The sequence below is a fragment of the Chelonia mydas genome, chromosome 6 (assembly GCF_015237465.2).
Source record: "Chelonia mydas isolate rCheMyd1 chromosome 6, rCheMyd1.pri.v2, whole genome shotgun sequence".
Taxonomy (NCBI): Eukaryota; Metazoa; Chordata; order Testudines; family Cheloniidae; genus Chelonia; species Chelonia mydas.
The window spans coordinates 7,551,778-7,563,948 of NC_051246.2; the positions used below are offsets into that span (position 1 = coordinate 7,551,778).

At 44.1% G+C, this 12,171-nt stretch overlaps 1 protein-coding gene across 1 annotated transcript in view; it reads left to right on the forward strand.

Annotated features, from left to right (window-relative positions):
- Nucleotides 1–12,171, forward strand: part of LOC102933170 (interferon-induced very large GTPase 1-like) — a 214,905-nt gene that overhangs the window by 185,006 nt on the left and 17,728 nt on the right. The window contains 3 exon segments of the mRNA XM_043549292.1: nucleotides 2,508–2,589; nucleotides 5,377–5,681; nucleotides 7,213–7,335. Coding sequence (XP_043405227.1) covers nucleotides 2,508–2,589; nucleotides 5,377–5,681; nucleotides 7,213–7,335 — 510 coding nt within the window.

A 12,171-nucleotide genomic window follows, 5' to 3' on the forward strand; every position in this document is an offset into this window, starting at 1 on the left:
CTATTCAGCACAGCTATTTTCTCAGCCATTTAAAGAAATCATAATCTAATGCATAACTAGCTAGATTACTTACTAAGTTCTAAGACTCCATTCCCGTTCTGTCCCCGGCAAAAGCATCGCACAGACAGACACAGACCCTTTGTTTTTCTCCCTCCTCCCAGCTTTTGAAAGTATCTTGTCTCCTCATTGGTCATTTTGGTCAGGTGCCAGCGAGGTTGCCTTTAGCATCTTAACCCTTTACAGGTGAGAGGATCTTTCCTCTGGCCAGGAGGGATTTTTAAAGGGGTTTACCCTTCCCTTTATATTTATGACACGATTCCATTCAGCACAGCTATTTTCTCAGCCATTTAAAGAAAACAGAATCTAATGCATATCTAGCTAGATTACTTACTAAGTTCTAAGACTCCATTCCTGTTCTGTTCCCAGCAAAAGCATCACAGAGACAGAGAGAGCCTTTGTTTCTCCCTCCCTCCAGCTTTTGAAAGTATCTTATCTCCTCATTGGTCATTTTGGTCAGGTGCCAGTGAGGTTATCCTAGCTTCTTAACCCTTTACAGGTGAAAAGGTTTATTCCTCTGGCGAGGAGGAATTTTAAAGGTGTTTACCCTTCCCTTTATATATTCCCCTGAATTTTTGTGTCATCTGCAAACTTTAACAGTGATGGTTATATGTTTTCTTACCGTTCATTAATAAGAATATTAAGTAGCACAGAGCCAAAAACTGATCCTTTTCTGGGACACCACTAGAATCCCATGCATTCAATGATAATTCTCCATTTACAATTACATTTAGTGACCTATCTGTTAGCCAGCTTTTAATCCATTTAATTTGTACCATCTTAATTGTATGTATGCAGTGTTGTTGTAGCCATGTTGGTCCCAGAATAATAGAGAGATTCATAGATTCATAGATACTAAGGTCAGAAGGGACCATTATGATCATCTAGTCTGACCTTCTGCACAATGCAGGCCACAGAATCTCACCCACCCACTCCTGCGGAAAACCTCTCACCTATGTCTGAGCTATTGAAGTCCTCAAATTGTGGTTTAAAGACTTCAAGGAGCAGAGAATCCTCCAGCAAGTGACCCGTGCCCCATGCTACAGAGGAAGGCGAAAAACCTCCAGGGCCTCTTCCAATCTGCCCTGGAAGTAAATTCCTTCCCCTCCCCAAATATGGCGATCAGCTAAACCCTGAGCATATGGGCAAGATTCACCGGCCAGATACCCCGGAAAGAATTCTCTGTAGTAACTCAGATCCCACCCCATCTAACATCCCATCACAGGCCATTGGGACTATTTACCATGAATATTTAAAGATCAATTAATTACCAAAATCATGTTATCCCATCATACCATCTCCTCCATAAACTTATCGAGTTTAATCTTAAAGCTAGACAGTAGTAGTAGTACAATATTTATTGGTCCAATAAAAGGTATTACCTCACCCACATCATGGGATCTATTTTCCCTAAATCCATGTTGATTGGCATTTATTATATTACCTTCCTTTTATTCTTTATTAATTGAGTCCTGTTTCACCCATTCCATTATCTTGCCCAGGATAAATGTCAGACTGAAAGTCCTATTATTACCTGGGTCATCCTGTTTTCCTTTTTAAAATATTCATGCAACATTAGCTTTCTTCCAGCTGCTGTATATAAATAAATCCCCTGGGTTTTGAGCCAGGGCTAATATGGGGACATAGTCACACTAATTATCAAAGACATGAATGTTTCAAACCAGAACTGGTTGTCTGTAGTTCACTATTTGAAATTAGAATTTGCAAACTGCAAACCAGTGTTGTCTTCCAATGGCTGTAGACTTAATACCTTGGTAACACTGTTTCCATATTGCTAACCCCAAGTATTCACAGATCATGAGTCAGACCCCCCATCAAAATCATGAGATTGTCTAAAAAATTATGAGATTTAAACTGTAATGCATTTTGGTTTCTATTATTTACTTTCTGGGTTTGAGCTTTTAGGCATCATATTTTTTAACTTTACTCTGAAGCCATAAAGGTTAGAAATTTCCTTTTTTTAAAAAAAATGAAACTGAATAACACGACTCCAAAAAAACGGCAAGAGTTTGAAACACTGCTACTTGCAGCATTGGTACTAAAGGAACATAGAGGGGAAGACGGAAGACTAGTGTTACGATGAGGCAGAATGAAGGTTGTTTGGGTGACTTAAACTGTGGATTTCCATACTGCCAAAGATGTGAGGGTTATTATAGGAATTTATAATTTCCTGAATTTGTATGTTTTTATTTATTTTCACACAACTATACCCTTCTTGTAATCTCAGTTCCAAGTTGTGTAGCTTTCTGACATTTGTCTTTTACTAATTCCAAAGTTCTTGAGAGGCCTTTAACGCTCCAGTTACCGATGAGTATTTTCAAACTTCACTCCACTTTAACAAAGCATTTTGTCTGGGGAATTTTAATCTCTTGCTTTACATGTTTGCTCCCATAAGCACCTGTTGGACTTGGTTCTGCTTTATCTCATAGTTTCTGCACTAGCCGGGGACACCTCGCCAGCGAGGCCAGTGGATGAGGAGGAGAAGGGAGAGCCGGGCAGCAGCACTACAGGGTAATTCTTCTGATGGGGTGTAAGTGACTGAAAAGAGGAGCTAAATTCACAAAGGGATTAATGCTTTGTGATGCTCATATTACCTAACTTTTAGACACCTAAAAAATCACCAGAATCTCCCACTATTCACTCGCTGTAAAGTGGAGTGAAGCCTGGGGTAGGCACCAGGTTCCCTGTAAAAGAATAAGGGAGATAGGAGCCTTGGACCCCGAGTCACAAAAGCCAGCATGCGAGGTGGGGAGCTGTCTATGCTAGCCAATGGGAGATGCTGACGAGAAGGGTGTGTGCTAAGACCCACCTCCTCACAGAGAAGGCGCCTAAGTGCAGACTGCAGGGAGGCACCCATTTCTACTACTCCTGAGTCTCAGCTGAGAACCCTCATTAGAACAGGAACAGGGATCTCTCGCCTTGCCACTCAGTGCTCCAACCACGAGGCTACAGGGGCATTTCCCTGCTTGCTCGCTCTCTGGCCCAGATGACTCTTTAATTATATGATCAACAATGGAACAGCTTCAACAGAAATGACCCAGGGATTCCCCACATCAGAACATTGCATAGATTAGTGGTTAGGTCACTGTCCTCAGACCTCTGTTGAAATCCCTTCTCCTCATCAGGCGGGGGGGGGGGATTTGAGCTGGGGGTCTCCGACATTCCAGGTGAGTACCCCCACTGCTGGGCTGTAAGGGATGAAGGAGCTCCGCCCCGCAAGGCTGTTTGGCGTGAACTCACCTGAGGGGCCCTACCCAGTAGCGGGCTCTGAGCACACCTACCGGATCAGGGCCCCTGAGCGAGTCAGGTGGCTGTCTTCTCCTGCCTGTGAATTGCTCTGGGGCTTAGGCAGGAGTCTGGTGTCTGTGATGCTCAGAGGGAGGCAGCAGAGACACAGGCGCCCAGGGAACCTTTTCCTGAAAAAAATTAGGCACCGAGGGAGTTGAGGCACCTACAGGGTGTGGCGGGAGTTTTGTGGATCCCAGTGGAGCCTCAGTCTGGGGTTTCGGTCCCTAAACAATCTAGGCCAGGGTGACTAGAATGAAAGTGTCTCCTCAGACAGCACCACAGTGTCAATGCCATGATGCTGTCACTATTATTGCTCCATACAAGGAAAAGCTCCTGGCTCATTTCTTGTGGCAAGACAGCATATTTCTATTCATTACCTCCCTGGGCTGAACAATGCTGAGGTCCCAAGCAGCATTTGCCAGGTTGATAAGAGATGCCAAGTCCCCTCCCCCTTGTAAGGCGCAGAACATTTTACCTAAGGTCTGTGGCACCAGCAGAGCTGCCCTGAATATTAGTCCATTGTTTCAGGTAGAGGAACCAAAACACTCTATCTCTAGGAGAAGAGAAAGAAAGCTGGGCTCCAGTTTGGGTAGGTAAAAATTGAAATAGTGTCCTTCTCTCTCTAGCAGGGTTCTGGATATTTTCCTGTCCTTATTTCCATTAAACCACATTCTGCCCAGCTCATTGTGAAGACAAATTCTGCTTCTCCTTATCAAGAGCCAGCTGCTTTCAAACCGCCTTCATTCCCTTCTCTATACCAGCTCCATGATGAGCCTCAGCTGGAAGGCTTTCCCTCCCTTCCGGTGTCATAGGCCAGCCTCAGACTGGCCCAAAAGTGAAACCAAGAAATATCCTAGTCAAACACTTTAGAAAAGAAAGAGAAATCCACTTGTCCTTATTTACAACTGTCCAAGAGAGAATTTTGGGGTTACTAGCTTGTTTTAGCAAGGCCTGGCCTAAATGTGACCTTTATTCTGGTCAAGACAGGCCCTAAACATTTCCCCCACGCTACTCTTCTTCATGCTCTCTGCCGTCTCCTGCATGCTTGGAAAGGAGACAGTCCTATGCTCTCCCAGAGGGATTTTGTTTGGCATTGTTCCAAGGGGGCAGAGTTAAGGCTGTGAGGCGAAGTGGTGTGGGAGACATTCCCTTAACTCTTTATTTCCTGGTTCATGTTTAACCATCACCCCCCATCTGGAGGGGCAAGAGACAGTGTAAGAGAAAGGTAGAGGTGTGTTCATCAAGTTTTTTAGCAGTGAATTCCCCCTGTGTTTGGTTGAAGTGGTGGTAGTAAGGGTGGGGCAGGATTGAGGGGCATCTGGTGAAAGCATGAGGAGCTTCGTGGGCAAATCTTGCTCCCACATAGCAACCAGCTCCTCTCTTCTCCTGGCCCCTCCATGGCCTCGGTAGGACTGAAGGTACCAGGGGCAGGAGGAAGGGTGGTAGTTATGAGTCTGTTGGGAGTGCACCTACCAGTTGGAAGTAGTAAGAGGAGGGAAAGTGAGCCTCAAAATCCCTGCCCCCACATCAGGGCTTACAGAAGACATGTGTTACATGTGCATAGATAGACATGTAGAAATTCCTGAGTGAACTTCAATCTAGCTAGTTTGAATAAGAATAGCAACCTCTCTACATATACAGATAGATACGCACACATGGAGACATACCTGAGCTAGCTTTGATCTAGCTTGGGCGAATAAGGATAGCAGCGAAGCTGTAGCCGTGTGGGCACCAGCCTGGGCGGCTGGACACTTACTCAAGAGGCCAGCCTGTGCCACCCTTGCACCATATCTTCACTGCTGTTGCTAGTGGCTCTAGCGAGTTCAAAGCTAACTTGGGAATGTCTACAAGTGCGGCAGTCACACCTCTGACAACCCTAAATCGCTGAATAGGATGAGTGCCTGATACTGAGGAAGGCAGAATCCCAGACTGTTACTCACTAACCTGAATCTAATTCTGGTACCTTCACAAATTATTTCTTGCTCCTTGTCTATTTTTTCATTCTTACAGATCTCCTGGTTCAGTAACAGTGGCCACTGGTGATAAATCCTTGAAGATTATATGCAAAGAACGCAATAAACTGATTAAAATTATTCAAAGTGACCCAGGGAGTGTCTTGGATGAGTCACTTGCCCAGTCCATCATTACAGACGAGGACTATGACCATATGAATACAATAGTGGATACAGAGACCAAAATTAGAAAATTGTTAATTCAAATACAGAGGAAGGGGGAATTGACCTGTCAGCAATTTCTGGTGTGTTTAGAAACCATGTTTCCAGGCACAAATCAGGATTTACAACATCATCAATGGGGTAGGTTGTTGGGGTTTTTTGAGTATTTGTTTTTGTTTTTTTGTCTTTCAAGAGGAAAAAAATGTAATAGTTGCAACATTGATCAAGGACTCATTTCCAAATAGATACAGCACATGTTTGATGGGAAAACCTATGTTAATGCAAAGTTATGGGTGAGAATTTAAATGCATGATTAAATTCAAACATCTAGTTCCCAGACAGTTATTCTTGGCCTTCTTTATTTATATGTGAAATGACAAGATTGTGGCACATTTTATAGAACCTTTATGATAGACATTTAGCAACAGAACAGAAGTAGACAGAAAGATCTTCAGGTGGCTAAAATTGGTGTAGCTCCATTGACTTCAGTGGGCTTTGGATGAGGCCCTTTACATATAAGGGATCTCTCTCAAACCTGTGAAATCTTTCAAAATAGAAGAAACTTTTGAAATGTGCACTGTATCTAACTATAGGATCTATGTATCCATTAAATAACGTCTCGGTTTAACGATGTCTACACCCACACGAGGTCACCAGAGAACCCAGTAGTTATGGCCATGGACAGAAGGCAATCTTCCCTTGCTTCCATCCAGTGCCCTGTTTATGTCATTCTGCAGTCGCAGAATTTCCCCTTTGCTACAGAATTATGATACAGAATCTGAACTTTTTCATTAAAAAAAACGTTTCTAGCTTTTGTGCTTGCGGAGATAACCTTGACAGTGTGAAGTGCAAGCGAATGTAACCTCTGCAGTGATATCTGCCTGAAACAACAGCTCTGAGAAGTGTGAAATTGCCCCTTAAATCTCTGCTGGGCCCCACAGACTTCCTGATTCCACATCCATGGAATCTGGCATTTTTCCAAGGTGCCCTAGAATTTAGTATTTTTGCCATGAGGCTGGAGCAGCAAAATGCCCTAAAAGTGGAAGAGAGCTAGAGCTAGGCCAGAAAGTGATGCCCATTGAAGACCAATGGTCTGTCAAGCTTTGGCCACAGTTTGTGTGGCAGGGGCACCAACAAAGCCACCATGCTCCAAAGAACCTCTTTGGATTCTAGCTAGAATGGTTTGATGGTGCCAAGTCCACCAAGGTAACATAACGTGGTGTTGCAGTGCAAGCCCACAAAGGTAATGTAACCGGGGGTGGCAATGAAAGTCAAAGACAACATTTATCAGTGTTTCCTAGCTTATTGGGAACTGATTGGAGAACAGGGATCGAATACAGTGCGGAGCCAGAACCATAAACAGGTGCGCAGCTCCATTCTCGGGCTCTCTGATCAGAAAGGAATGTGACTGAAAATTAACCCCTGATCTCCCTTAGAAGAGTTCAGAGGCCAGAATACTACTGAGTCCATTGCATTCTTTATTCAAAGCTTCACAGTGCTGTGTATCATTGTATTGGACAAGTAGATCTTCTATTATAAACTAGAAACTATGTAATGAAATGCAGAGGCAGGTGCAATGTACTAAATAAAACAAACGCACACAAAACAGGAAATGATTGAGGAAAATTACTCAGTAAAAAACTAATTTCTGCTCTGGTTCTCTTGTTGGGAGGTTTAAATCAGGAATCTCAGACTCTGCAAGCCCCAGAGCTGGGGGAGAAAGAAGGTGTAAATCCAGAGCTGGAATTAGACATTCAACAAGCCAGAAAGCCGGAGGAGACAGACCTTTCCAAAGGTAATTTCCTCTTATCACCTTTCCTTCGGTAGTGGGAGTTAACACTTTTAGAAGAGCTTGGCACTGCCAGGTGTGAATGGTGCTTGTTAGAGCGAAGAATTTTCTTGGTATTCTGAAGATAAAATTGCTCAGATGCAAACTGTGCATCCATTGTTACGGTGAGGGGAACATTTCACAGAAGTTCACCCACTGCCTCAAATTGAAGGCATGGTCCCAAAATTAACGGGAGCTGAAACGCCAACTTTTAAAGATAGAAAGCTTATTAGGACCAACCTTGGATCCTGGCCCTGATACAACTCCTCTGCAGTGGTCACCATCTGCTGACGCCCATTCACCTTGCACCCCAAAAAATAAATCCATGCTCTGTCACCAAGATGAGAAGAAATGGGCCCCAAGCATCACCTGCGAGGTCGGTAACCTCAACATATTCTAGGCCCTATAATCTAGGGCGACAGTTCCTTTGACTGTCCAGGTGCCTCCAGTGCTGGCACTGTTGAGAGGTCCAAAGACCTAAAAGGGTAGAACTGCTGTCATGGGGTTTTCCCGGGGTGCAACCTGAACTGTGGGATGGCCGAGTCCTCTGTCCCACCTCAAGAGGTCATCAAGTCCAGTCCGCTGCACCCATGGCAGGACCTGCACCATCTAGACCATCCCTGACAGGTGTTTGTCTCACCTGCTCTTAAAAATCTCCAATGATGGAGATTCCACAACCTCCCTAGGCAATTTATTCCAGTGGTTGACCACCCTGATAGGAAGTTTTTCCTAATGTCCAACCTAAACCTCCCTTCCTGCAATTTAAGCCCATTGCTTCTTGTCCTATCATCAGAGGTTAAGGAGAATAATTTTTCTCCCTCCTCCTTGTAATAAACCTTTTAGGTACTTAAAAACTGTTATCATGTCCCCTCTCAGTCTTCTCTTTTCCAGACTAAACAAACCCAGTTCTTTCAGTTTTCCCTCATAGGTCATGTTTTCTAGACCTTTAATCATTTTTGTTGTTCTTCTCTGGACTGTCTCCACTTTGTCCACATCTTTCCTGAAATGTGGTGCCCAGAACTGGACACCATACTCCAGCTGAGGCCTAATCAGCGCAGATTAGAGCGGAAGAATTACTTCTCATGTCTTGCTTACAACATTCCTACTAATACATCCCAGAATTATGTTTGCTTTTCTTTTGCAACAGCATTACACTGTTGACTCATATTTAGCTTGTGGTCCACTATGACCCCTAGATCCCTTTCTGCAGTACTTTTTTCCTAGGCAGTCATTTCCCATTTTGTATGTGTGCGTCTGATTTTTCCTTTCTAACTGGAGTACTTTGCATTTGTCCTTACTGAATATCATCCTATTTACCTCAGACCATTTCTCCAATTTGTCCAGATAATTTTTAATTTTCATCCTATCCTCCAAAGCACTTGCAACCCCTCCCAGCTTGGTATTGTCCGCAAACTTTATAAGTGTGCTCTCTATGCCATGATCTAAATAATTGATGAAGACATTGGAAAGAACCAGACCCAGAACTGATCCCTGCGCAACCCCACTCATGCCCTTCCAACATGACTATGAACCATTGATAACTACTCTCTGGGAATGGTTATCCAACCAGTTATGGAGCCACCTTGTAGTAGCTCCATCTAGATTGTAGTTCCCTAGTTTCTTAATGAGAAGGTCATGCAAGACTGTGTCAAAAGCCTTACTAAAGTCTAGATATACCACATCTGTAGTTGCCTGGGTTGCCTTTCTTTCCCTTTTTACAGATATGCACAGAATGTGCTCTTTTCCAGTCTTCTGGAATCTTCTCTGTCTTCCATGACTTTTCCAAGATAAAGTTTGAAAAGTTTCATAGTGTCACCTCTCAGGGTTTCCCAGGGAGGTGCAGACCACTGTGGAAGATCTCTGGTGTGAAGGATCTAAACACTTTGCTGAGTGCACTGATGAGTCCCTTCATTCATTAAAGAATTCCAGAGCAACCTTGTGTTCACTCAGCGTCTATAAATCAGTGCTGCAGAGAAGACTGGGTAGATATCCACCTACTCTGAGATCTCGAACCCCACATTTCACCCCTCCAGAGCATTATGATCCACAATACAGGCAACAGAGACCTCCTCCCAAAATGCAGACATCAGCGCAGGTGACTATGCCCCACCCATCCGCCTCCAAACAACAATTTTGAAAATTTGATTGAGGCCCCAGAATGTCTCCTCCTGATCCAGATGGTGCAACCATCCGCATTACTACATCAGTCTGGTGACGGTTTGACCTCGTTCTACCCTACGTAGTGACAAATCACCTCTGACAAGTAGGTATTAAAAATAATCAAGAATGGGTATTCGATTCTGTTCCTCTCTCTCCCACCCACCCTCCCCTCTGCTTCCCTCTTGAGGGACTATCATGAATATAAAGGGAAAGGTAAACACCTTTAAAATCCCTCCTGGCCAGAGGAAAAACCCTTTCACCTGTAAAGGGTTAAGAAGCTAGGATAACCTCTCTGGCACCTGACCAAAATGACCAATGAGGAGACAAGATACTTTCAAAGCTGGAGGTGGAGAGAAACAAAGGTTCTCTCTGTGTGATGCTTTTGCTGGGAACAGAACAGGAATGGAGTCTTAGAACTTAGTAAGTAATCTAGCTAGATATGCGTTAGATTCTGTTTTCTTTAAATGGCTGAGAAAATAAGCTGTGCTGAATGGAATGGATATTCCTGTTTTTGTGTCTTTTTGTAACTTAAGGTTTTGCCTAGAGGGATTCTCTATGTTTTGAATCTGATTACCCTGTAAGGTATTTGCCATCCTGATTTTACAGAGGTGATTCTTTTACTTGTTCTTCTATTAAAATTCTTCTTTTAAGAACCTGATTGCTTTTTCATTGTTCTTAAGATCCAAAGGTTTGGGTCTGTGTTCACCTATGCAAATTGGTGAGGATTTTTATCAAGCCTTCCCCAGGAAAGGGGGTGTAGGGTTTGGGGAGGATTTGGGGGGGAAAGATGTTTCCAAGTGGGCTCTTTCCCTGTTATATATTTGTTAGAGGCTTGGTGGTGGCAGCAATAAAGTCCAAGGGAAAAAGGAAAATAGTTTGTACCTTGGGGAACTTTTAACCTAAGCTGGTAAAAAATAAGCGTAGGGGGTTTTCATGCAGGTCCCCACATCTGTACCTTAGAGTTCAGAGTGGGGAAGGAACCTTGACAGGGACCCTTCTCACAAGCACCTTCTCCGAGAAGAAATAAACCACCTTCCGTGACTGGGAGCTGTGAAACTGGTCCAATTCTAGCACAGAGGGAAAGGCTTTTATTGCCACTATTTTCTAATCCAAAAGAAATCCAGTGGGGGGAGACCTATTCTAGACTTGTGGAACCTCAACAAGTTTATCAAACTACAGCGGTTCAAGATGGTCACACTATCAACAGTAATCCCAGCACTGGGACAGGGGGACTGGTTCTCGTCCTTCGTCCTCCAAGATGCATACTTCCATATTATCACACACCCTTCCCACAGGAGGTTCCTCAGATTTGTTCTGGGGTCTGACCATTATCAATACAAGGTACTACCCTTTGGCCTTTCTACAGTACACACAGTATTTTCCAAAGTCCTGGCAGTGGTGGTAATACACCTCCGCAAACAAGGAATTATAATATTCCCATACCTAGAATACTGCCTCATCAAGGCCCCATCCACAGTCAACACGCTCAAAGCCATAAGAAAAATGATGGACCTTTTCTTGAGACTCTGCTTCCAGATAAATATACAAAAATCAGCACTGACCCCAGCATAACGACTGGAGTTTATTGGAGCCAAACTTGATGTGATAGAGGCAAGAGCCTTCCTCCCAGCTCACAGATTTTTCTGCAATAATCAGTCTCATTTTCACTGTGAGGACCAGCCCATAGATCTCTGCCACAACTTTCTTACAGTTGCTTGGTCATATGGCAGTGACCACGTTCATGAGAAAACATGCCAGATTACATATGTGGTGCCTCCAGGGATGGCTACGCACAGTGTACGTACCCCACAGACACAGCCTTAACAAATTTCTCTCACTAACACTCAAAGTCAAGGACTCATTAGACTGGTGGACACAATCCCAGAATGTCTGCATGGGGGTTCTCTTCCTACAACCACCACCATCCTTGCTACTGAAGACCGACACCTCAGTACTTGGTTAGGAAGTGCATCGACAGACCTACAGAGTACAGGACAAGTGGTCCCTTCGGAATCCACATTGCACATCAACCTCCTAGAATTACATGCAGTCCGCAATGCATGCCTACAATTTCTATCAATAATCAGACAGAAGACCATAAGAATAATGACAGACAACATCGCCTGCATGTTTCATATCAACAGACAGGGCAGAGTGAGGTCTCAATCCCTGTGTACAGAAGCACTAAAATTGTGGAACTGGTGCATCCAACATGGCATCAACATCTCTGCCACATGCCTACCTGGACACCAGAACATCACAGCAGACTCACTGAGCAGGAGGTTCTCACAAGAAGACTAGTAGGAGACAGACACAAGACCCATACAGCACATATTCGGCCACTGGGGATTCCCAGACATAGATCTCTTTGCCACACCCCAAAATGCCAAATGCCCACACATCTGCTCAAGAGCAGGTCTGGGTTACCAGTCTCTGGGGGACGCCCTCCTCATTACAAGGGATGCACCTCTCCTCTGTACCTTTCCACCCTTCTCCCTACTACTCAAAGTGCTTCACAAGATACAAGTGGAATGAGCCAGAGTCATTCTCATAGCCCCAACATGGCCATGACACATATGGTATCCTTACCTCTTACACATGGCAGTCTGTCCACCAATCACCCTGCAGTTGACTCCACATCTC